We start from the raw sequence: 25,870 nt of genomic DNA, 5'->3' as shown, positions 1-25,870 counted from the left end.
CTCATAGCACCCTCCATCCTTTCACCTTTTATCCGGTGCGAGAAACATATCAACATCTGTGGTGCTCTGTAGCCGTCGGTCTTAGACGACACCGCTATGACAATATTGATCCCCGGCGTCGCTATGTTATTACTCCTTTTAACGTCACTGCTAGTAAAAATAAACCCTTAGTAGGCGTTGATAAACCAGGTGCTACTCCATATTGTAAAGATCTCCCCTATGATCTCGCTGACCGTGAATCTAATTGGCCTACTGATTGTCTGGACCCCCTGTACTCCTGTCAAGAGGAAGGGTCTTTTAAAACCCCTCAGATACCGCTAACCTTTCATCAATCTGTCCGTTTACTTAAAGGTAATAAATTTGCAGTATGTTTTTATCGTGAAGTATCAAAGATCACCGCCCCTTACACATCTGCCATCCTACCTATTATTGTGGTTCTCATCTTTATCTGCCTATTCGGCCCCTGTATTTGTGCCTGTCTTCGTCATGGTATAGCCTTGGTTCAAGATTCTGTAACTACAGCTCTTTTTAGCTCTACACCAATTGGATATTCCAATTATGGTTCTTACCCTGAGGTGACCCATTCGGCCCCGATTGACATTTACATTCATAACCATAACGCCGCGGTTTCAGCGGGCTCCAATGTGGTCTCACAGACATATCATGTCTTTCCTGTGAAAGGGTGATGTTAACCTATGACTTTAGAGAATTCCTTTTGGTTTATTCTATGCTACGCTAGAATAAAAGAGAGGATTGAAAGGAAATTCTCTTATATCATGTACTCTTATATTATGAACTGTATTAAGACACCTTGGATACGGGGAATACTGGGTTATAGTTTCTGTTTGTGTGTCTCTGTGCTATCAAATACCTATGATGAATGTATATATTTAATTACCTCTTTGAATAAGCTGATCAACTGCTATCCTTGATTATAGCTATCCTTGATTATATTATTATGTATTTCCATGTCAACATGACACAGGACTTATTTTGTATTATGACTATGTGCTGTGTATTTTGTTTAAATCTGTCTGACACCTGGACCAGTAGAAACCGTCAACGCACTGCTGTTATGAATGTGTATAAATACTGCTGCTCTGCATGAATAAAGTGGGATGTCTGTTGTTGTATATAAAATATACATGAAATAAACACGAGAGAAGACCTAGTATGAGTAATATTGAGAATTCACTGGGCTGGTGGACTGTATGAACGGATGTTTACCTAAGACACAACACACAGATAAGCAAGGCGCAAACCATACATGTATTTGATTAGTGCGGCAGGCCTCAGAGCGTAGGTGGACGGTCAACTAAGAGACACACACACACACAGGCCTATGCCACCACGCACACACATACAGAAGGAAAACAGAACATTATAAGAATAATAAAAGGAGTATTAAGATATTATAAGGATAATATAATGATATTATGAAGTAGGGAGTACAGTAAACCACTTGCAAGCAGTATAACCATATATATATATGTAGAGCAAATATGAAAGGAAATTATAAACCAGAAATACAGAAAAATGTGAAAGAAACTTACTCATTATATACTTGGAGGTGGGGAAGAGTCTTGTCTCACTAGAAAAAGTCAGGAGTAATACAGACGAAGGCCTTAATTTTTAAGAGAGAACCAAGAGGGGCCATTTATAAGGGTAGTTGAGTCACGTTGCACCCGCGAGATAACTGTGAGACCAAGGCCTCTCCGAAATGTTGTGTCCCGTACCTCTTTCAAACCTAACGGTGTTTGGAAAAGGCTCTTTTCAAAACATACTGGTAATTTTGATAAGCCCTTTCTAAAACAGAATGGTAATTTTCATAAGCTCTTTCTAAAACACATTCGTGTCTGGGTCATCCTGACCCTAAGAAAACTGTATAAATAGAAGAGCTTCAGCTCTGGTTTTTTGAGATTGCATTTTGGGACGTCTCAAACTGTGGGGATCTCGTGTGGTGGAACGGAACGAATAAACCTGGACCCTTGCTTCTTCTCACTCACGGCTGGTGTCTTATTTTTCTTGCTCCAATTGAATATGTGAGTATCCGTTTCTATGTTAAGTGTCTTCAGGTAATAGGCAAAATTTGGGCCAGCACTGTATGAGCATGCATGAAGTCAATGTGTGTTAATTTTAGACCCCCCCAGGCCTGAACGCTCCACGGTAAACCACACTTTCTAAAAGTTAATAGAAGTAATGGTAGAACAGGCTGATAGGGCTGGCGGAGGTCTGGAAGACGTAGTCTGAGATTTGGAGATTCCTGAGCTATTCTCATATATGGAACTCTAACATTTACTAATTCCCCAAATCTATGAAACTGCCTTTATAATGGGGTTCAGTTGGACTAGACGCAACCAGGCCTGATTACTGCAAACCCTGTTCAATCAAATCAACACTTAAATAGAACTTTTACAACAGCATGAAGATGGTTAAAAGGTCTTACCCAGTAACACACTATGCCAAAATTAACAGAAATTCCATAAAGGATGAGGAAGAAGGTGATTGAAATACAGCAGTCTGGGAAGGGTTACAAAGCTATTTCAAAGGCTCCGGGACTTCAAAGAACCAGAGTGAGAGACATTATCTCCAAATGGAAAAACTCGGCACAGCAGTGAACCTTCCCAGAAGTGGCTGACCATCCAAAATTCCTTGAAGACCACAAAAACTACTCATCTAGCAAGTCACAAAAGAGCCAAGGACAACATCAAATAACTTACAGGCCTTGCTTGCATCAATAAATGTCACTGTTCACGACTCCACTATCAGAAAGCCACTGGGCCAAAGTGGCGTCCATGGAAGAGTGGCGAGGTGAAAACCAATGCTAACCCACAAGAATATTAAGTTTCATCTGAATTTTGCCAAAACATACCTTGATGATCCTCAAACCTTTTGGGAAATGGCGAAAGTGGAACTGTTTGGAAGACAGGGGTCCGGTTACATCTGGCATAATCTAAACACAGAATTCCACAAAAAGAACATCATACCTATGGTCAAGCATGATGGTGGAAGTGTGATGGTGTGGGGATGCTTTGCTGCTTCAGGGTCTGGGCAACTTGCAATAATTAAGGAAAACATGAATTCTACTCTCTACCATAAAATCCTAAAGGAGAATGTCCGGTCTTCAGTCGGCAAATTGAAACTTAAGTGCAACTGGATTATGCAGCAAGTTGATAATCCAAAGCACAGGAGTAAGTCCTAGTCCTAGAAGTAAGTGAAATACTGATCTCCAGTTATCGGAAGCGTTTGGTTGCAGTTATTACTGCTAAAGGTGGTACAACCAGATGTTAAGTTTTTGCATCAATAAAATAAAATAAATAAATAAAAACTATATTGTGTGTTTACTCAGGTTGCCTTTGTTTTCTGTTGTATTTCGTTTGAAGATCTAAAACTATTTAGTATATGTTCTACACAAAAACAGAAGAAATCAGGACATAATACTTTTTCACAACACTATAAATTATTTTAAATCCCACACCAAGCTTTAGCCTCAGAATACTAAGATATTTAAGCACCAATACTAAGCAAATTTAACACACATGATCCACCACGATGAATTTGCATATTATATGCTTATCATTGTTAGTCATCCTTAAAATATGTTTGCATGTCAAATGTTAACCTCAGACATTAAGAGTCATAGTAAAATGTTTTGATCAGCAGATTAACAACTATTACAAAGCACAAGAGATTAATGTAAATCATATGCATTGATAATAAAAAATTTGGTCATCTACACTATACGGCCAAAAGTTTGTGGACTCTTGACCATCATACCCATATGTGCTTTTTGAACGTCCCATTCCAGATTTAGTCCCCCTTTGTTGTAACCTGCACTCTTCGTTCCCCTAGATTTTAGAGCATTGCTATAGGGATTTGCCACAAGTGCATTAGTGAGGTTGGGCCCTGATGTCAGCCGAGGAGGCCTGGGATACAGTCAGTGTTCCAGTTCATTCTAAAGATGTTCAGTGGGGTTGAGGTCAGGGCTTTGTGCAGAGGGGCATTGCTATGCTGTATCATGTTTGGGCCCCTTAGTTTCACTGAAGGGAAACTATAATACTACAGCAAACAAAGACATTCTATACAATTGTATGCTTCCTAACTTTTTGGCAACAGTTTGGGGAAGAACCACAAAACATGCATAGTATCTTACTTGTCGAAAGGAATCAATCAGGAGAGAGGTATAAAATAATTTCTTTTTTTTTTTTTTAAAAAAAAACAACATTTTCTTTATTGTTTTCCAAAATTTGATACAAAGTATGATTCAAAATTAAAATAAAAGAATTTATTAAACATTATATGTACTATGGAACACTGCACAGGCCACCATCAACAAGTGGAGAAATGGATCACCACGGTGACATTAACAAGAACAGGACGTCCCTCTAAAATTTATAAAAGGACAAGACAAACACTTACCAGGGAGGCTGCCAAGAGACCTATGGCAACATTAAAGGAGCTGTAGGAATATCTGACAAGTACTGATTACTCTCTGCATGTGACAACAATCTCTCATATTCTTTACATGTTTGGGCTATGTAGTACAGTGGCTAGATGGAAGCCCTTTCTCACAAAAAACATCCAAGTCCAACTAAATCATCCCAGCCACATTGCAAAATGTGTTATGGTCTGTTGAGGCCAATTTCAAAAAGTATAATATTTCCAAAATTCCAAAAGGTATGTTTGGTGCAAAACAAAAGCACATCACTAAAAGAACACTATACCCACAAAGAAGCATGGTGGTGGCAGCATCATGCTTTAGGCCTGATTTTCTGAGCCAGAACTGGGGCTTTTTATCAAGGTGGAGGGAATCATGAATAGCTAGAAATACCAGTAGATTTTAGTGCAGAAACCTTCAGGTGTCTGTTAGTAAGTTGACGATGAAAGGGAATTTCACCTTTCAGCACGACAATGACCTAAAGCATTCATCTAAATACACAGAGGAATGGCTTAACCAACAGAACATCAATGTTTTTGAAAGATCTAGCGAGAGCCCAGACCTGAATCCAACTTAAAATCTGTGGGGTGATTTGAAGCAAGCTGTGCATAGGAGATGCACTCACAATTTGATGGATCTAGAATGTTTTTGAAAGAAATAGTGGGAAAACATTGCCAAGTCAAGACGTGCCATGCTGATAGACTGTTACCCAAAAAGACTGAGTGGTGTAATGAAATCAAAAGGTGCTTCAACAAAGTATTAGTTCAGGGGTGTGCACAATAACTAGGTTATTGTAACTTTTTATTTTTCTTATTATTCCCTAAAATGTTTATGATTGTTTTTCACTTGAATTTTATGTTATAATTTCACACTGACGATGGAAAACATTCTGACATAATTTATCTTAGTTTTTTAATCATCACAAAAATGTGCCATTTTAACAGAGGTGTGTAGACTTTTTTTATATCCACTGTATTTTCCACTTGGTTTGACCTAAATATTTGCCTATTCCTGTACCTACTTTTGTACAAACAGTCAAATGTATCAGTGCTGTTATACTAAATATTAGCACTCTTGAAACACTGCTTGTCCAATCAAATTAGTGGACCAGAACTAACATTATTGTACAATGTGTTATTTGCTGTACCTGAATTTTATTTATTTATTTATTTTTGGTTAAACACAGCACGATATATGCTTTCAGGCATAGTTCTTAATTGAGATAATACTTCCAAAAAAGATGACAGACAAAATTTCAATTTCATTGTGCTTATGTACAGTATATAAATGGATAAGACTAGAGGGGTTGACCTGAAAAGGCTTGTTGAAAATAGTGTGAGTATCCCATATGATTTTTCAAGTTCATACGTTTTGCGATTCTAGGTTTGTCAAATCTTGATAAGATGGGGGTTCAAATCTAGTAATTTAGTTAAGATACATTGTCTCAAGTCACGGGCTCGAGCTTCCAATGCATCACAAGTTACATAAGAATAATTAGCAGAATACTTTATCTGAAACTCAGAAGATATTTGCAAATCACCAAGCCTGTTTTGAAGTCATTTATACAAACTTTAAATTGCTTGTATAATTATCATATATTTGATTATCATAAATCTGCTTTGATTAACAATATGTTAACATTACACAAATGCACAAACATTCCTTGTTTGGTGCACAGGTTTTACCAGTGTATAGTAGATATGTAAAACAAAGTCCATGGCCAGATTTTTTTCCACTGTGGACTGAGTGTTTTAATTTGGGTGGCTTGTTAAGGAAACAGTAACTCAAAATTGTGCAGTAAAAAGTAACGTTTTAATTTTAATGTTATTTATTTGGTTACCAAAATCAACCATAAATATAATAAAACACATAGACAACATATCTTAACTTCATAATGTTATCGTTAGATTATATTATATTATTTTAAAATTATTCAGAATTACTCACTGTATGTCATTAAAGAAACTGTCAAAAAATATAATGCAGGGGAACCAAAAGTACCTAAAAGCACATTCAGCATGTTTTGTCAGAAGCACAGACAACAGGGAAAACAATAACCAGATATAAATGGCAACACTGGTCCTTTTTATTCTATTATTATAGGATTGCTAAAGGTCCATATATATATATATATATATATATATATATATATATATATATATATATATATATATATATATATATATATATTTTTTTTTTTTTCATTGCATATTGGACACTTAAGGTGGACTAGCACACTATTCCCACTTCCTGCCCAGTGTTCCTGGAACAAGCTCTAGATCAATTGTGGTCCTGTCCTGGATAAAGGGGATACTGAAGAAAAATGAATGTATGTATATTATATGGACAAATGAGTTACAATTGTCCAGGACAATCAAGAAAAAGCAGGATGATTAACAGATATGTTTTTTTTTAATCAAGCAGACAGATATCTCATATACCCAGTGTATGTTTTGCCAAGTAATGCTCACCTGACTTAATATACTGTATAACCTTTTCTGAATAGGTAGTAACTTGTGTAATCTCAGGACAGGATTGTCCCCTCTTTCATTTTTTACTGATGTTATAATCTATTCAGTACATGTTGCTTACTCTATAGTAAAATGTTTGTGTCATATATATCAGCTTTATTTTTATAACCATTTGTGTTCAGGAACCCATAAGTGCTGCATGTCCTCCTCTCATTACTGCTATAACAACAACAACAATAAAAACAACAATTACACACAATTACAGTCTTCAGATAAATCATACATGACTTCAGTAGTTTAGTTTCTCTGGTCTGTAATGGTCTGTTTTGTGTTTCTTGATTTATTTTTCTTGCCACAGAGCATTTGCCTTAGCAAATAACATAAGGGTATTTGTGTCTTCTTGAGAGCATACTTGGATTATCAACAGAAAAGGGTCCAGGCGTGATCAGGGTTGTGGAGGATGAGGCCCATCATAGGGCACCATGCACACACACACACCTATTGCAATTTAGTGTAGCCAACCTGCATGTGCTTGTATAGTGGGATGAAACTGACTTGAATACATGGATACAAGAACATGTAAAACTCCACACATACAGTAACCCGAGGTCAGGATTGAACTGGGGATCCTGGAGCAATGCTGCCTGCTGCGCCTCTGTGCTGCCCATAACCAATATTTACCTGGATTGTTCAAGGGGTATCCAAACTTCTCTGCAAATGGCCACTGTGGCTGAAGGGTTTTGTTCCAACCAATTACAGGCCACACCTAATTCCACCAGGTCATCTTAGCCTTTCATCTTGATTGTCTGATGCTTGGTCAGAACAAAAACCTGTGGTCCTTTGTGCCCAAGATTGGACACCCCTGGTTTATTTAGTTATTTTAGTCATGGTATTTTAACCCCTTTATTGGCCTTAACTACTTAAGTCATATGTTGTAAACAAATGAGAAGTGCTGGATGATCAAAAAAAAAATTAGATTTGAGCAATAAAGTTTCTGCAGAGTAGTGGTAGCTCAGCAAAAAGTCCTGCCATCACTGGGTTACAGCTGATGAGTTGTCCTGAGTGTGGTGAAGGCCCAGGGCACCAGTTGACATGGAATAGCCCTACTACCCTACTAAAATATTTTGTGAGCGAACTGCCCAAGAGCCACTGATAACCAATCAACTTCTGTAGTTAACCTTTGCTCTGATTCAAACTTCCTTCAAAGTTCAAATGGGAAAACATTTTGTCCATGTACATGCGATGCCTGTATCTGCAATGATGACAACAGCAATAGTTAAATCTAACTTTGTTTATTCAAAGGATCTGGAACATCCTGCTGCCCATATGACCTTGGATAATGCTTTTGCAAAAATAATGGAGTGCATGTGTGAATGTCTCAATGCAAGGTACAGCCTGATGCTAATTATTTCTCTTTATTCTTTCTGCCTTTCTGCTACTAGACTTGCTGAGCATGTGTTTTCCACACAGAGGTTTTACAGGTCTGCAAGTGCAGCAGAGCTTCGTGAACAAGAGCGAACCTATGTGTGTCGCTTTCATGCTAAGCAGCTTCTACGGACTTCAAGGCAAATTCAAACCACTACCTTAACCTCTAAAAGGGCTCATTACACTGTAAGCAATTCCCACATACAGTGAAGGGAAATAAGTATTCAGATGTTTTTTTTTTTATTTAATATACTTCCAGTGCATATATCCACTTCAAATGTACTCACACAAAGTTTTTTGACTTTGTACTTATAAATAAAAACAAAAAGGTATACATTCATAAGCATAACTGAACATAGTATGTTTTTAAAACAAGGGGGAGTATTCAGACACCACAAATTACCAGCTTTAGAAAGTTGTTGGCATTTACAGCTTTGAGATGTCTACGGTAAATCCAGACATGATGAGCTGAATTATAAACAGTTCCTGTTTGTTTTATTCTTGACTGTTCTGAAAGAGTTCTAATTTGATTAAATGCATTTAGATGCACATCTCGGTGCTTATTTTTTAGCAGAGGATTTTTGTGTGGGGTGTAGGAACAGAGATGACTGAGATTCAGTTCATTGCTTATTATTTTCTCTATTGTTCCTGCTGCTTTTCGGTTGTCCTGCAACTCTTTTTGAGTGACTGCTATTACTGTCCATATCATTAGTCTGAGAGTGCATTTTCAAATCTTGTGTCCGCGCCTGTCCGGAGACGATTAGTTGTGGTTCCGTGAATGTTCCTTCCACCTGTATATTATCTAACCAGTTGTATGAACAGGGATGTTTAAGGTTGACAGGGATGTCCATTCGAATGAAGTTCAGTAATGTCTCTGAGAACTTAAGGAAGCTCCTTCATGTTTACCATGATTGCAGCTTGTTGTGTGAAATCTTCCAATGGATGTCTCTCTTTTTATGACACCAAGTGCAATTTGCATGAGAGCATTTTTTGCAGCATTTATAAAGTCATCTTTATGTAACCTTTACATATACACACACCGCTCATATATAATATTACATATACTATTTAATATGGTGTCTGAATACTTTTGCCTTGTTGATTTTTATTTCTTGAAAATATTTTGAAGTGGATGTATGCACTGGGTGTTTATTTAATAACAAAAACTAAAGTGTCTGAATACTTATTTCACTCACTGTATATTTAAAAAAAACCCTCTAATTTGACTTCTAATCAAATTTGGAGAAGCCTCATGGAATAATAACTTTAAGTGTACTTGTTTCAATGTTATTAAAGGCTTTGTCCGAGCCAGAGGATTTCTTGATTGAAGTGTCTCCAGGCACTTATGCCAGGAATGCAGGATGCTGGCCCACAGACCCGAGTGGGGTCACATTCAACCTCTGACCTCAAGCTACTATCCTCAGGGTTTGACAAAATGTTTCCATATACATCATAAAATAGTCTCCTTTCATTGCACTAAAATGAAATTCTTCACAACTGAATTTAATTTAATTATATTAAACATAATTTGGTGCACTTAATGTAATGTAAAATGTGCCTTAATGTAATATGTACATGTACTACTCAGGGTATTTTTATAAACAGTACTGAATTTTAACGGTTATGATAAAATTATGTGCAATAGAACTTTTGCTTTATTTTGTGACGTTTTGATGCTGAAATAAAGAATTTTTTTAGATATCGAAAGTATTTTGCTGGGAGTTAATGCAGGAGTTACATTTCCTCTTTCAGTTCATAGCTGTTAAACAGTTCATTACTAAATATTAAAACTGCAACATATATTCAATACATTCATTAAAAAATAAATGGATTTGTGTTTGCAGTGAGCGAACACAAGTCCATAAATTAATTATTCAATTATAAATAAATAAATCAATGCCAATGGGCCGGTCTGTGCATAGCCATAAGCCATAAGAAAATGCCTCAGCTGACAGAAGCTTGAGGTCACGCTTATGAGGGAAAAGATGTTTATTTTTTCAGAGGATGAAACTGGCTTACAAAGGGGTTCTGTTTCCCACTGCATCTTCTTTTAACACTGCGCAACACTTCCAGCAAGTGAGCCAAGGCAAATAAAACAATTTTAAAATAGGTTTCCAAGTGTGATGTACTTGGTATTCATGATCACATAAATACTGTGTAGATTTTCTCTATCCTCCATTTTCATGTCTCACCATTTTCTTTACATTTTATTTAATTTATATTTTGTGTAATTCGTCTCTAAATTTTGACCTTTAAGGTGCTGTTAAACTGCTGAAAATTTTCTGCTGGCATAGAAGTGAGTCAATATAACTTTCACCTCAGGCATTCTGCCTTTTCTTTCACTGTTCATTTTGTGTTTCCAGCCCTCTCTGAGTTTGACCTTTTATGTTTTTTGGGTGAGTTTTGTGGGCGTCACTAAATGCAAATGATCTGTGTCCTGGTCACTAGATAGCATTGCTGAGAGTTTAAATTGAATACAACAATGCATTACATTAAAAAAATTATATAAAATTAGAAATTTGATATAATTTTATTGTTGTTTGATATCTTTTGTCATGCTATCATTTAAAGAATATTCAAAAACTATAATCAAGAGTTACATCCCTAGTAAATCTCATTTGCAGCTTGTGCAAATGTCATATCAAATGTTTTTTGAGGTTACTGAGTTATTTAAGGGGTTTTATGATCTTGGTTCACCTGAAATTTTCTTTACTGCAAAAGCCAATGGAGATGGTGCTTCAGAAAGTGGTTTTTGTACAGTCCAGCCAAATACCTCTCTTACTGTTATACCTCTTCTTACTGAATGTGGAACCATTTCAAATAATGAACTGTGATTTGTGGATGCAAAACTGGATGAGGAATATCCAGAATCACTGTTTATTCCAGGGCAAGAATAACCTGGATTTGGAGGCTTAGTTACTTGCCCTAAGATACAGAAAAAAACATAATTAATTGTATTTAAATATATAATTGCATACAAACAACATGGAAACAATTTTAACATTGAAAGACAATGACCTTAGCAGAAATTAATTGGATGCGTGTGTTGTTCTTATGGACTTATGGATCTTTGGTTCTATTAATGAAACCAGAGATGGCCTGTGATCAGGCAGACAGTTACCTGGTTTTTTGTGGTGTGGCTCTGGGGAACCTCTTCTCCAGTACCTCCAGGCTGGTCTACTCTGTGGCTCAGTATGGAACTTATTCAGGTATGAGATCTCCGTGTTCACTGAGCAGCTCACCAGTTCTGGTGTGGAATTTAACTTTTCATTTGTAACTTCTTCCTCATTTTCGCTTGAGTCTGAAGAAGACAAATCAGTCTTCATCTCCTGAGAAGCTGTCAGCTCATTTACTTGGTCAGGTTTAATCTCCTGCGCCTTCCATTGATTGTCCATAAGAAGGCGTTGATTAGAGAGGGGACAGTTCATCATTGGGCAAAGGCACATTGAGGGAGTTGTTGAAAGACAGTGATTAATGTGATTTATGCAGCAGACTGGTGACCAGTTAATGTGACTACAGTGGCTGTGGTTTAAGCAGCCTGGTCTGAGCACATTAGGCTGCAGTTCCCTGATTATTTGCTCATGGTGAGAAGCAGGTATCCACACAGCCAGGTCTTTTGGAACGTGCAGTCTGATTCCATTCCAAAACAGCACCACTAGACCATCTCCCATTCCACCTGACACAAAACAACCATCTTTATTCCACTGCAGAAAGTGATTTAAGTAGTTCAATTAAAACATTTTATTTGGACCCACTCAAATCTTGGCCTTACCCTTCACTGAATCTCTTACTTCCATGCCTGAAACAACTCTGCCAGGACCATATCTGCTCATCTGAAATTCCCAAGGAGCTAATACCGTGTCTCCTGGTACTATACTGTGCTTGTGTGCCTGTGTTATATTCACCATGTCAGGTTGGCATGTTAACTGAGGTGATATGATTTCCATCATGGTGTCATCTTTGGGCAAACACTTATCAAATGTCACCATAAAGAGTCCTCCCCTGTCCTAGGGTCAACAAAATATTTATGTTGTGATCACACATGACACTTAAAGGTATTGAGAACTTTTCAAACTTTAGTTTTACCTGTAGCTGGTGTACAATTGTCCCCAAGTAGTAGAATCCATCTACCTCTCTTCTTGCTAACACACGGCAACCTGGAAAGAACTCAGCACCTCTTGCTACCTTCCCTAAAACACATGGTGTCACACTAAAGGGATTTCCCATGGAACACCTGGAAGACATCAATTTTTCCAATTTACTTAAATCTCTTTTTCCTTAGATGCTAATACTTGTTGGAACCCCTTACCCCCTAATCTTCAGGACTTTAATATAGAGGGCATACCAGTATGGTGAGATGCAGACTGCATGAAATGGTTTGTAGTAGGAGACCTGGCACTTGTCCTTTGAGCATGACCGATGTTGAATCTGGTGTTCTGATGAGTGCAACAGGGCTAGCTGTTATTAATGAAAACATATTAATATTAATAATGATGCACAGGATTTAGATACCTTTGCTCTAAGACAAACACTGAAATGTGTAAGGAATAAAACATGGCATGTTTTACATGACATGTGCTGTTACAGGAAAATGATCAACGATGGGATGATGTGATGATTCCAATAACAGCATGTTCTGAAGTGTTTAATTCCTCATGTACCACAGCAATTTGCCAATTAAATGTTTAAATTTGTTAATGATTTTTAAATGTTTATAGTTGCATTTAATGTTGTGGAACATCTGTGAGACAAGTTATAAGATATAAAACAGTCATTCCCTCGACCAGCCTCTCTTTTTCCTCTTTCTTGAAGTTAATAAGACAAAAGCTTTTCATGTTACTGAGAAACTGGAAAGAGTAAACTCCTCTGTCCTTGAAAACTTTCTGCTAGAAGGCCTTGACACTGGAGACTCCTTTCCATCCATTTTCTGTACCACTTATCCTACACAGATTCAGAGCCTATCCAAGGGTACAAGGTGGGTGACACCCTGGACAGGATGCCAACCCATCGTAGGGCACAATCACACACACTCATTCATATGATGAGATGCCAATCAGTCTACAACGCATGTCTTTGGACTGGGAGGAAACCTTTGAAGCACAGATAGAACGTGCAAACCATTAAATCACCATGCCCGAGACTCCTTTCATGAATTTTAAATAAACATCTCCCCACAGAAACCTTCACCTTATCAATGATTATATGTTTTTCTTTGTTAAATAACAAAACCTTTTCAATCTGTTTATCATTAGGCTTAGAATCAGTGGGTCATCAGCCATACTGTAAATTAGCAGTAAATGAGCTGTGCTGTTACAGAAAAATAATCAAAACCTTTTGACAAATCAGAGAAATCAACAGCGCTGTGGTATAAATGTATATAACATACAGTGCCCTCTACTAATATTTGCACACTTGATAAATATGAGCAAAGAAGGCTATGAAAATTTGTCTTTATTTTTTAACCTTTTGATCTTTTATTCAAAAAATGTAGAAAAATATTCTGCTCTCATGGATATCAAACAATTGCAAACACAACACAGGTTTATAAAAAAAGAATCTTGGTTAAATATAGGTGTGCAACAATTATTGGCACCCCTGTTAATTCATATGAGAGAAGTATATTCCAATTGACATTATACATATTTTAGTACACCTGGGTGACTAGGAACAGGAAATTGTTCAACCATGACTTCCTGTTTCTCAGGGGTATAAATATGAGGTGACATAGGCCAAAATCCTTTAGTCATTCGTAACAATGGGTAAGACCAAGGAATATAGCTGTGAAATGTGGCAAAAGGTTGTTGAGCTTCACAAAATGGGAAGTGTCTATAAGAAAATAGCACAAGCATGGAAAATGCCCATTTCCACCATCAGAGCAAAAATTAAGAAGTTCCAATCAACTGGAAATGTTATGAATCAAACTGGAATTTGACGTGAGTTTCTCCAAGGATCTCCAAGGATCACAGCTGGAGAATTGCAGAAATTAGTTGCATCTTGGGGTCAGAAAGTCTCCAAAACTACAATCCGAAGTCACCTACATCACAAGTTGTTTGGAAGGGTTTCAAGAAAAAACCTCTACTCTCATCCAAAACAAATTCTACCATCTTGAGTTTGCAAGACACTACTGGAACTTCAAATGGGATCGGGTTCTATGGTCAGATTAAACTTTTTTGGAAATAAACAACAGAGGTGATTTTGGTGCACACAGAGAGGTAGCCATAAGGAAAAGTACCTCATGCCCACGGTTAAATATGGTGGTGGCTCTTTAATGTTTTGAGGCTGTTTTTCTGCCAGAGGACCTGGACATTTTGTTAGGATAAATGGCATCATGGATTCTATCAAAGATCAGGGAATATTAAATGAAAACCTGACTGTCTCTGCCAGAAAGATTAAATGGGCCATGGTTGGATCTTCCAGCATCCAAAATATACATCAATATCAACACAAAAATGGTTTACTGACCACAAAATCAAGGTCCTGCCATGTCCATCCCAGTCCCCTGACTTGAAACCCATAGAAAACCTGTGGGGTGAACTGAAGAGGATAGTCCAACAGCGTGGGCCTCAAAATTTTAATGATCTGGAGAGATTCTGTATGGAGGAATGGTCTCAGATCCCTTGCCATGTATTTTCCAACCTCATCAGGCATTTTAGGAGAAGACTCAGAGCTGTTATCTTGGAAAAGGAAGGTAGCACAAAGTATTGACTAAAAGGTTTTTTTTTTTTTAAATATAAACCTGTGTTTTGTTTGCAGTTGTTTGATATCCATGAGAGCAGAGTATTTTTGTGACTTTTTTGAATAAATCAAAAGTTTAACAGTAAAGACAACTTTTCACAGTCTTCTTTGCTCATATTTACCAAGGGTGCCAGTATTAGTGGTGGGCACTGTACAATGGGTGATATAGTTCCTATCCTACTACTGACCGAGGGGTTCACCTGCTCAGCTGGGGCATTAGAGTTTAGAGACAGCCTGTAGCAACTCCCTTTAGTGGCAGAGGTCAAGCATTTTAGGAAATCCAAAACGTCCCTGTCCAAATCCTGCTTTTCTGATACATGAAATGTGTGCACAGGGCGTGCTGTAAATGTAGATAGAGAATTCAGGCAATTCTCCAGGTTGTCTGGGAGGCTGTTTGTCACTAGGTGGACAGACTGACAGGCAGGATCAGAAAATGCTGTAATGAGTGCCGTAAGGAGATCATTTCCAGGACTTGTCCTGAGAGAATGGATCCAGCTGAGGGCCTGGTACACTGTATCAGGTGCACAAGGAATCATTTGCTCAGACAAGGATGTTATCTGGGGAGATACATATAGGGGTGGTTAGATAATGTGTCGAGTACTGCTTTGTCTAAGAGCTGTCTGTGTATTTTACTCATATTGCCTGCAAACGCCAAATGCTTGATATATGTACAGTGGGGTCCAAAAGTCTATTTTGCAGTCTTTTCTAAATGAAAACAGTTTACAGTATTGACAACAAACTGGAACGTAGAATCTCTGAAATATTTACATGAATTTCCTTGTATTTGGTTTGTCCCCTTTTTGCGATAATGACAGTGTGCACTCTCCACAAACTTTCCACAAGTTTGTGCAAAACCTTATGATCCTTATGGCACACGGCATGGGACACCCTGGACAGGGTGCCAATCCACTGCAGGGCACAATCACACACCTACATTCACGCCCATTTACACCCTACTGACAATTTAGAAATGCCAATCAGCCTACAATACATGTCTTTGGACTGTCGGAAGAAACTGTAGTACCCAGAGGAAACCCCCAAAGCATGGGGAGAACATGGAAGCTCTGTGCACACAGGGCGGAGGAGGGAATTGAACCCACAACCCTGGAGGTGCGAGGCAAAAGTTCTAACCATTATGTCACTGTTCCCCCTAGTGCAGAATTTTGAGCATTTACTTTCTTTGTCATATATATATATATATATACAGTATCTCACAAAAGTGAGTACAACCCTCACATTTTTGTAAATATTTGATAAAATCTTTTCAAGTGACAACACTGAAGAAATGACACTTTGCTACAATGTAAAGTAGTGAGTGTACAGCTTGTATAACAGTGTAAATTTGCTGTCCCCTCAAAATAACTCAACACACAGCCATTAATGTCCTAACCGCTGGCAACAAAAGTGAGTACACCCCTAAATGAAAATGTCCAAATTGGGCCTAATTAGCCATTTTCCCTCCCTGGTGTCATGTGACTTGTTAATGTTACAAGGTCTCAGGTGTGAATGGGGAGCAGGTGTGTTAAATTTGGTGTCATCGCTCTCACACTCCCTCATACTGGTCACTGGAAGTTCAACATGGGACCTCATGGCAAAGAACTCTCTGAGGATCTGAAAAAAGAATTGTTGCTCTACATAAAGATGGCCTAGGCTATAAGAAGATTGCCAAGACCCTGACACTGAGCTGCAGCATGGTGGCCAAGAACCATACAGCGGTTTAACAGGACAGGTTCCACTCAGAATAGGCATCGCCATGGTTGACCAAAGAAGTTGAGTGCACGTGCTCAGCGTCATATCCAGAGGTTGTCTTTGGGAAATAGACATATGAGTGCTGCCAGCATTGCTGCAGAGGTTGAAGGGGTGGGGGGTCAGCCTGTCAGTGCTCAGACCATATGCCACACACTGCATCAAATTGGTCTGCATGGCTGTCATCCCAGAAGGAAGCCTCTTCTAAAGATGATGTACAAGAAAGCCCCCAAACAGTTTGCTGAAGACAAGAGGACTAAAGACATGGATTACTGGAACCATGTCCTGTGGTCTGATGAGACCAAGATAAACATATTTGGTACAGATGGTGTCAAGCGTGTGTGGCGGCTACCAGGTGAGGAGTACCAAGACAAGTGTGTCTTGCCTACAATCAAGCATGGTGGTGGGAGTGTCATGGTCTGGGGCTGCATGAGTGCTGCTGGCACTGGGGAGCTACAGTTCATTGAGGGAACCATGAATGCCAACATGTACTGTGACATACTGAAGCAGAGCATGATCCCCTCCCTTCGGAGACTGGGCTGCAGGGCAGTATTCCAGCATGATAACGACCCCAAAGACACCTCCAAGATGACCACTGCCTTGCTAAAGAAGCTGAGGGTGAAGGTGATGGACTAAACCCTATTGAGCATCTGTGGAGCATCCTCAAATGGAAGGTGGACGAGCACAAGGTCTCTAACATCCACCAGCTCCGTGATGTCATCATGGAGGAGTGGAAGAGGACTCCAGTGGCAACCTGTGAAGCTCTGGTGAACTCCATGCCCAAGAGGGTTAAGGCAGTGCTGGAAAATAATGGTGGCCACACAAAATATTGACGCTTTGGGTCCAATTTGGACATTTTCACTTAGGGGTGTACTCACTTTTGTTGCCAGCGGTTTAGACATTAATGGCTGTGTTGAGTTATTTGAGGGGACAGCAAATTTACACTGTTACACAAGCTGTACACTCACTACTTTACACTGTAGCAAAGTGTCATTTCTTCAGTGTTGTCACATGAAAAGATATAATCAAATATTTACACAAATGTGAGGGGTGTACTCACTTTTGTGAGATACTGTATATATATATATTATATATATATATATATATATATATATATATATATATATATATATATATGGGGTGTGGGGGGGTGGACCCTCAGATTTTCAATGTGCTCTCAGAGATTTGGACCCCATTGTGTATTTTGTAATTTCTGAAAGAAGGTATGTATTAGTTTTCTGAAGATGAGGCACCTTATATGAAAAGGTGATGATGTTAAAGAGGGAGTTTCTGAGAGAAGCCTTGGTAAGCAGACTTTGAATAATCAGATTTTTCACTGTCCCCAGAATTGCTGCCATAGCCTCTGAAGTGTCCAATACATAGGTGACATTTCTGTCCTTCCCAAGCAGCACAGGGATGACACTTGGACTATCAGAGAGCTGATATATAGAGGCTGTTGTCATTCTGCAACAGAAGGCTGTAATTAATTAAAAATGGTTTCTATTTTGTATTACCTGAAATCACATACACTTTACAAAACACTTTGATAAGACTGTAACCATTCTAAAGTCAAGAAAAAGGACCATACCTTTATGGATTCTTGAGAAAGTTCATATATTCCCCCACTTTGCAGTCCACTGGACTTTGTTGTTGTACAATATGGTTGCTATAGTGACACACTGGCCACTAAAGGGTGACATTGAGACCATCTAGTGGTGACAGAGCACAAAGCATGTCACTACAGCACCACATGATGATTTTATTTCATTTATCATGCATCATAAAAGTCACAAAACTCTGACTTATTACCCAATATATATTAACCAGAGTATAAATATAAATTCTTAACACAATATTACCCAATGTTACCCAATTAAACAATATTCAGAGAGGAGGCCTGATTGTGGCTGTTATTTAAACGTCATAAATGCTAAATGGCTTCATGCTGTATGTCTGTTATCTGTCACACACAAGAAGGGCAGAACATCTGAACCTGTGTCAAACACAAAGTCACAAGTGCAGGCACTGTTAAAGCAAAAACTCAATAATTTGTTACAAAGATGGAAAATAGGAAAATGTCTGATTAATTGCTTTGGAATTTTTTCATGAGGATATAAAAGGTGCAGAATTAGGTCTCTAAATGTTTAATAAGTGGACTTGAATGATTTGAATGATTTTTTACTCCTTGAGTTTGTCCCATTCCCGCTTATGTATACAAAGCTCTGCCCCCAGAACCTATGGTGGTTCAACCAGAGTTAGCGTGCCACGGTATTAGAGGGTGATGGCTGATTTCAGAATGAGATTGGATGGAGTGAATGGGCGTTAAGCACTGTCAATGAAATGACTGATATGAGACTCATCCAAACACAAACCAACCTACTAACCATTTTTCTCATCCATGTAATATTTGTAATGAGTCAATGATTTGAACCATTACATATAGACAGAAAATTAAGAAAATGAATATCCAATGTTCAAACATATAATCATATAACCACAAACATTAAGAACAGTCTAAGCTTTTTCCAAATAATAAACACATACCTAACAGGCAACAAACCCTTGTGTTTAACGTCCTTAACTTTTATTAAATTAAAGCATGCACTTGACAAAATAGTCTATGACAGGATGTCAATACAAATTTTTCTAGTAAAATATTCTTATACAAAACACATTTGTGAACACTTTTGCTATTAATGACATTTACCTAAATAATATGTATGGTGCAGGTGATAATGCTAAACTGTAGAGGTTATTATAGCTTATGGGTTAAGAATTTTTAGCAAAAGCTATTGCACAATTTAAAAAAATAATAATGCTTTACTTAATAGAAACAAATTGCATACATACAATAACCAATCACTTTATTAGGAACGCCTATACACCTGCACAATCATGCAATTATCCAATCAGTCAATCATGTGGCAGCAGCGCAATACATATTATGCAGATACTGGTCAAGAGCAAGTTCTTGAAAAACTGGGGAGTGCGGCTCACAAAAGAAAACTTTGAATATGTCTGCCCTAGAAGAACTCAATATATGCAAATGTATATATATGCTCATTCAAAAATTATTGTTTGTATATCCATGATTACAATCCTTTTATTACTGAGGCTAAAACCTAAATCTATAATCATAAATTATTGACACACATATTAAAGGCTCATTAAAATGGGGATGTAGAAATTATACTAGCTCTTTATTTATAATTCAGCAATGCCCTGCTAAGATAATCAGCTCATATTGAGTTCTGCAGGGGAAAAAGGGAGATGTGATTAAGGTAGCCTACAGGTTTGATGGATTCCAGTAATGACCCCAGGCGCCTTAAACTAATTTCCTTTGCAAATACGTCTTTTCATGAGATAACAGTGTAGATATTTGTAGATTGTTCTTATTCCATGAAGACTGAAATGTTGAGCAGAAATTAGAAAATCAGATATCAGTAAGGATAGCAGGATAGACCTCAAATACCGTAGTTAGAAATGCCACAAATTATTCTAACCTTCATTGTCATGTTTTCCAACAAAATGGACTTGCTCCCGTACAGAATTTTCAAGAACAAGCAATAATGTAAGTCTGGACCTGATGATGGTTTAAGGGGTTTCCAATTTCAATGAGAGACACAGAGTCTCTTTTGAATCTGGGCAAGGTCATTAACCTTCATACAAAATCTTTGATTAGATAACCTAGGATCAAGGTCATAGTAACCACTGTGCATTAAATGATGCATCTGCACATTTAAAAAAGTATCATTCATATTATAGTATATACTTACCCAGGTTTCTCTATACTGACTGAAGATATCAGATCTAGGGTACAGCCAGTGTGAATTGTAGCTATCATATCCCTCCCAAAGCACTAAGCAGAGTTGGAAAGAAAGGAAAGAATGGCGAGGTTTGCCAAACAGGTATGCTCTGGGGTATACTTGGGCAAACTTAGCACGTTCGCCTCACACCGCCAGGGTCGGAGGTTCGATTCCCGCGGCTCTGTGTGTGCAGAGTTTGCATGTTCTCCCCGTGCTGCGGGGGTTTCCTCCGGGTGCTCCGGTTTCCTCCCCCAGTCCAAAGACATGCATGGTAGGCTGATTGGTGTGTCTAAAGTGTCCGTAGTGTATAATTGGGTGTGTGAGTGTGTGAGTGTGTGTGTGATTGTGTGCCCTGCGATGGACTGGCACCCTGACGGTACCCCGCCTTGTGCCCGATGCTCCCTGGGATAGGTTCCAGGCTCCCCCGCGACCCTGAAAACAAGTAAGTGGTTGAAGATGGATGGATGGATGACTTGAATGAGGTCAGTCTCAGCCACTTGAATGTCACTGTGTACGCTTTGAACCGTATAACTGCATGTTTCATGTTGCTGTTCTCCTCTGGAGAATGTTGTGTGGTTGCTGAAAAAGAAAAACATTTAGACTAGATGTATAGTTCACTGGTTTCTTTCCACCTACTAAAAACATTCCAGTAGGTGGATGGCTATGCTAATTTGCTCCTAAAATTAATGATTGTATGAATGTGTGTATATGTTACCCTGCAACGGTCTAGCAGTGTTCCCAGAACAGGCTTTGGATTCACCACATCCCTAAGAAGGATAAAGCAGTTACTAAAGATGAATGAATGAATGAGTGGACTGGAGGACCAGAGGACAAGCGTGATGTCTGTTGAGGGCTCATATAAGCAATGCATGGAAAGAATGATGTGTGCACACATAAATTTAGCACAAAGTTAATTTGGTAGAAATTAACACAAATTGTTCTCTGAAATTTTTTTAGAGAGACCTAACAATGTCCTTTTTTAGAGAGACCTAACAATGTCCTCTGATGAGAAGCTGAAGCGCAATATGATGTCATCAAAATTGTTGATCCGTATTGGTGGTAGAGAGAGACTGTAAATTCTGAATGCATATATCTTCTAGATGCGAATTTTGTCACTGTTTTGGAGCACACTAGCTTATGGATAACTTTAAAGCTAACATATTCATACTAAAGCCCCAAAACTTCAATTTTGACTTGATGAGGACTTTAACCTTCCATTACTGATGTAGACATGTATAGGTTTATAAGGTCTAATAATGTAATCTAATATTATTATTATTATTATTATTATTATTATTAATAATAATAATAATAATAATAATAATAATAACTTTAATAATCCTTAATAATTCCAGCGAAATCCTTGTGTAAAAACTGAATAGTCTGTTTAATGCTGCGTTGCCGCCGTAAAGCCGCCGCCTCACTGATGTCCATGACGCTCGCGCTTCTCTCCGCGTTTCTACGCGCGCGCACGCCATTTATACAAACACCAACAGGCGGCGCAGGAGTTCCCGTTTATTCCTGACCTAAACACAGCGGAGATCTGCTGATAAGCACTGTCTCTCTACGTTAACCACGTTAAACTGTCTACGTTAAACCACGTCCCAAACTACTGTTCACATTCAAGTCTTTATTGTCGTGGGCAAAAAAGTAGGCCTACAGTGTGCAACCTGCAGTGAAATTCATACTTTTCAATGCATACAACAATAGGCATACATATAAATAATCAACACGAATGGAGAGCGTCAGTGTTGAGATTATTATTTATTATTATTATTATTATTATTATTATTATTATTATTATTATTTTATTTTTTTTTTTACAGTTGAACTAATATTTAATGTTATGATGGCATTTTACGTGGCTTAAAGTAGAGAGTGTTTACAGTATTTACAACAGAGTAAAAATAAAGCTGTAAAGTGTTGTGACATAAAGATATACATATATACATTACATCTAGAATATTGCTACAATGACAAAAATGATGTGTAGTATACACATGCTCATTCATGCAGTTAATCCAATCAACCAATCACATGACAGCAGCGCAATGCATAGAATCATGCAGATACAGGAGCTTCAGTTAATGTTCACATCACACATCAGAACAGAGAAAATGTAACCCTATTTTGACCACAGAATAGTTGTTAGTGCCAGACAGACTGGTTTGAGTATTTCAGAAACTGCTGATCTCCCGGGATTTTTATGCAGAATGGTGTTAACACAAAAATGAAAGACATCAGAAGAGAACGGGTAGACTGTATTGAGCTAATAGGAAGGCCATGGTAACTAAAATAACCACTCTTTACAAATGTGGTGAGCAGAAAATCATTGCAGAATGGACAACACATCATATTTTGAGGTTACAACAGCAGAAGATCACACTGGGTTCCACTCCAGTCAACCAAGAACAGGAATCTAACCCTAACCCTAGGAGTCTACAGTGGGCAAAGGCTCAATGAAACTGGACAATTGAAGACTGGAAAAAGACCAGGTCATGTTACATAAAGATGTATTAGAATAAATTAACCAAGGCTGCAAACTATCCAAGGCAATCATAACTACATTTGTTATTTATACCAGAGTATACAGCTTTGGACAAAGCCCAACAATAGAACTGTGACTTTGCAATTATCCTCTTTTCTGGAGAGCCCTTACTACAGAAAAACAGAAGAAACAACCAGGTGATTCAAGGAACAATAGTAAATCCACATTCAGTCTGATGTCAACAAACTGTCCTTGCTGAATTATCAACATTCAGCATACACATTGAACACTGAGCATTTACCATATCTGACGAGTTGACAGAGCTAAACATAATTTGATGCCTTGTTTTATTCTGCTGTTAATGCAGGATGGTAGCATGCATCAACACAAATGGTGTTGTAAAAGAGCATAATGTATAATTCATTAATAAATAAAAAACTGTAACCATAAATCGTTGTGGTATACACGGAATAACACACCTCAAGTCGTGCCATTATATAAAGATAATCCACTTAGGCACACAGAGGAGGGCTGTGGACCACCCCAATGTGGGTTATTTTTCATACAATAGCATGGCTGTTGTTTTATTCCTTACTCAAATCAAGATTGCTATGTTTATATCTCGTTGGTAAGATGTTTATTAATAATTAGACAACATGGACTCTATATACAAGAATGATTTCCCCAGGGTATTTGTTCTCTCTGCTTTGTGTGATATATTGTATATGGCTGGTTTCCAGACACTTAGAGTACAAAGGATTTTAGTTTATATTTCCCAGACAGTCCAAAACTAGGCTTAGCAAATACTAAACTGTAATTTAAATAGTAAAGTCAGTTATATTTAGTCAGTCCATGATATTAACTCAACAGCTCAAAAGTGCTAATTAGCATAATAGCCTGCTGCAGTGCCATATCCTGCTGATAAGTGTAGCTGGTTATATATAGTATACAGTGAGGGAAAAAAGTATTTGATCCCCTGCTGATTTTGTACGTTTGCCCATTGACAAAGAAATGATCAGTCTATAATTTTAATGGTAGATTTATTTGAACAGTGAGAGACAGAATAACAACAAGAAAATCCAGAAAAACACATGTCAAAAATGTTATAAATTGATTTGCATTTTAATGAGGGAAATAAGTATTTGACTCCTCTGCAAAACATGACTTAGTACTTGGTGGCAAAACCCTTGTTGGCAATCACAGAGGTCAGACGTTTCTTGTAGTTGGCCACCAGGTTTGCACACATCTCAGGAGGGATTTTGTCCCACTCCTCTTTGCAGATCTTCTCCAAGTCATTAAGGTTTAGAGGCTGACGTTTGACAACTCGAACCTTCAGCTCCCTCCACAGATTTCCTATGGGATTAAGGCCTGGAGACTGGCTAGGCCACTCCAGGACCTTAATGTGCTTCTTCTTGAGCCACTCCTTTGTTGCCTTGGCCGTGTGTTTTGGGTCATTGTCATGCTGGAATACCCATCCACGACCCATTTTCAATGCCCTGGCTGAGGGAAGGAGGTTCTCACCCAAGATTTGACAGTACATGGCCCCGTCCATCGTCCCTTTGATGCGGTGAAGTTGTCCTGTCCCCTTAGCAGAAAAACACCCCCAAAGTATAATGTTTCCACCTCCATGTTTGACAGTGGGGATGGTGTTCTTGGGGTCATAGGCAGCATTCCTCCTCCTCCAAACACGGCAAGTTGAGTTGATGCCAAAGAGCTCCATTTTGGTCTCATCTGACCACAACACTTTCACCCAGTTGTCCTCCGAATCATCCGGATGTTCAGTGGCAAACTTCAGACGGGCATGTATATGTGCTTTCTTGAACAGCGGACCTTGCGGGCGCTGCAGGATTTCAGTCCTTCATGGCGTAGTGTGTTACCAATTGTTTTCTTGGTGACTATGGTCCCAGCTGTCTTGAGATCATTGACAAGATCCTCCCGTGTAGTTCTGGGCTGATGCCTCACTGTTCTCATGATCGTTGCAACTCCACGAGGTGAGATCTTGCATGGAGCCCCAGGCCGAGGGAGATTGACAGTTCTTTTGTGTTTCTTCCATTTGCAAATAATCGCACCAACTGTTGTCACCTTCTCACCAAGCTGCTTGGCAATGGTCTTGTAGCCCATTCCAGACTTGTGTAGGTCTACAGTCTTGTCCCTGACATCCTTGGAGAGCTCTTTGGTCTTGGCCATGGTGGAGAGTTTGGAATCTGATTGATTGATTGCTTCTGTGGACAGGTGTCTTTTATACAGGTAACAAGCTGAGATTAGGAGCACTCCCTTTAAGAGTGTGCTCCTAATCTCAGCTCGTTACCTGTATAAAAGACACCTGGGAGCCAGAAATCTTTCTGATTGAGAGGGGGTCAAATACTTATTTCCCTCATTAAAATGCAAATCAATTTATAACATTTTTGACATGTGTTTTTCTGGATTTTCTTGTTATTCTGTCTCTCACTGTTCAAATAAATCTACCATTAAAATTATAGACTGATCATTTCTTTGTCAGTGGGCAGACGTACAAAATCAGCAGGGGATCAAATACTTTTTTCCCTCACTGTATATAGTTAAATTGTATTTCAGGATATATACTCTATTTAATGTCAGATCTTTGTATCACAAAGTTTTAACGTGAAATTGTGTAACCAAGCTGTTCACCAAGCATCTCCCCAAACGGACGAGGCGTTTATACTTGGTGCGCTCGCCGTTGTAATATTCTTTTAAACGAAAGGGGGCGACTCGGAGTAATCGTCCTATAAACCAACAGGAA

At 38.4% G+C, this 25,870-nt stretch overlaps 1 protein-coding gene across 1 annotated transcript; it reads right to left on the bottom strand.

The window, feature by feature from the left end:
- Positions 1-10,194: 10,194 nt before the first annotated feature.
- Positions 10,195-18,432, bottom strand: LOC128606651 (uncharacterized protein C11orf16 homolog). The gene is made up of 6 exons (XM_053622967.1): positions 18,404-18,432; positions 12,680-12,792; positions 12,421-12,568; positions 12,107-12,341; positions 11,456-12,010; positions 10,195-11,259 (listed from the first exon to the last, which is right to left on the bottom strand). The coding sequence occupies exons 3-6, from the start codon at positions 12,559-12,561 to the stop codon at positions 11,015-11,017; spliced, it is 1,176 nt and encodes a 391-aa protein (XP_053478942.1). The 5' UTR covers positions 12,562-12,568; positions 12,680-12,792; positions 18,404-18,432; the 3' UTR covers positions 10,195-11,014.
- Positions 18,433-25,870: the final 7,438 nt, after the last annotated feature.

Source organism: Ictalurus furcatus, chromosome 4 (genome assembly GCF_023375685.1).
Source record: "Ictalurus furcatus strain D&B chromosome 4, Billie_1.0, whole genome shotgun sequence".
Classification (NCBI taxonomy): Eukaryota; Metazoa; Chordata; class Actinopteri; order Siluriformes; family Ictaluridae; genus Ictalurus; species Ictalurus furcatus.
Note: the sequence above shows the minus strand (reverse complement) of the source record. Positions and strands in the feature narration are given on the sequence as shown.

Excerpts from the sequence above, each read along its gene's own strand:
- LOC128606651 (XM_053622967.1), bottom strand. The coding sequence starts at position 12,561 with ATGGGAAATCCCTTTAGTGTGACACCATGTGTTTTAGGGAAGGTAGCA. Across the intron at positions 12,011-12,106 it reads AGTAAGAGATTCAGTGAAGG|GTGGAATGGGAGATGGTCTA; the intron begins GTAAGGCCAAGA and ends GTTTTGTGTCAG. Across the intron at positions 11,260-11,455 it reads GCCACACCACAAAAAACCAG|GGCAAGTAACTAAGCCTCCA; the intron begins GTAACTGTCTGC and ends TCTGTATCTTAG.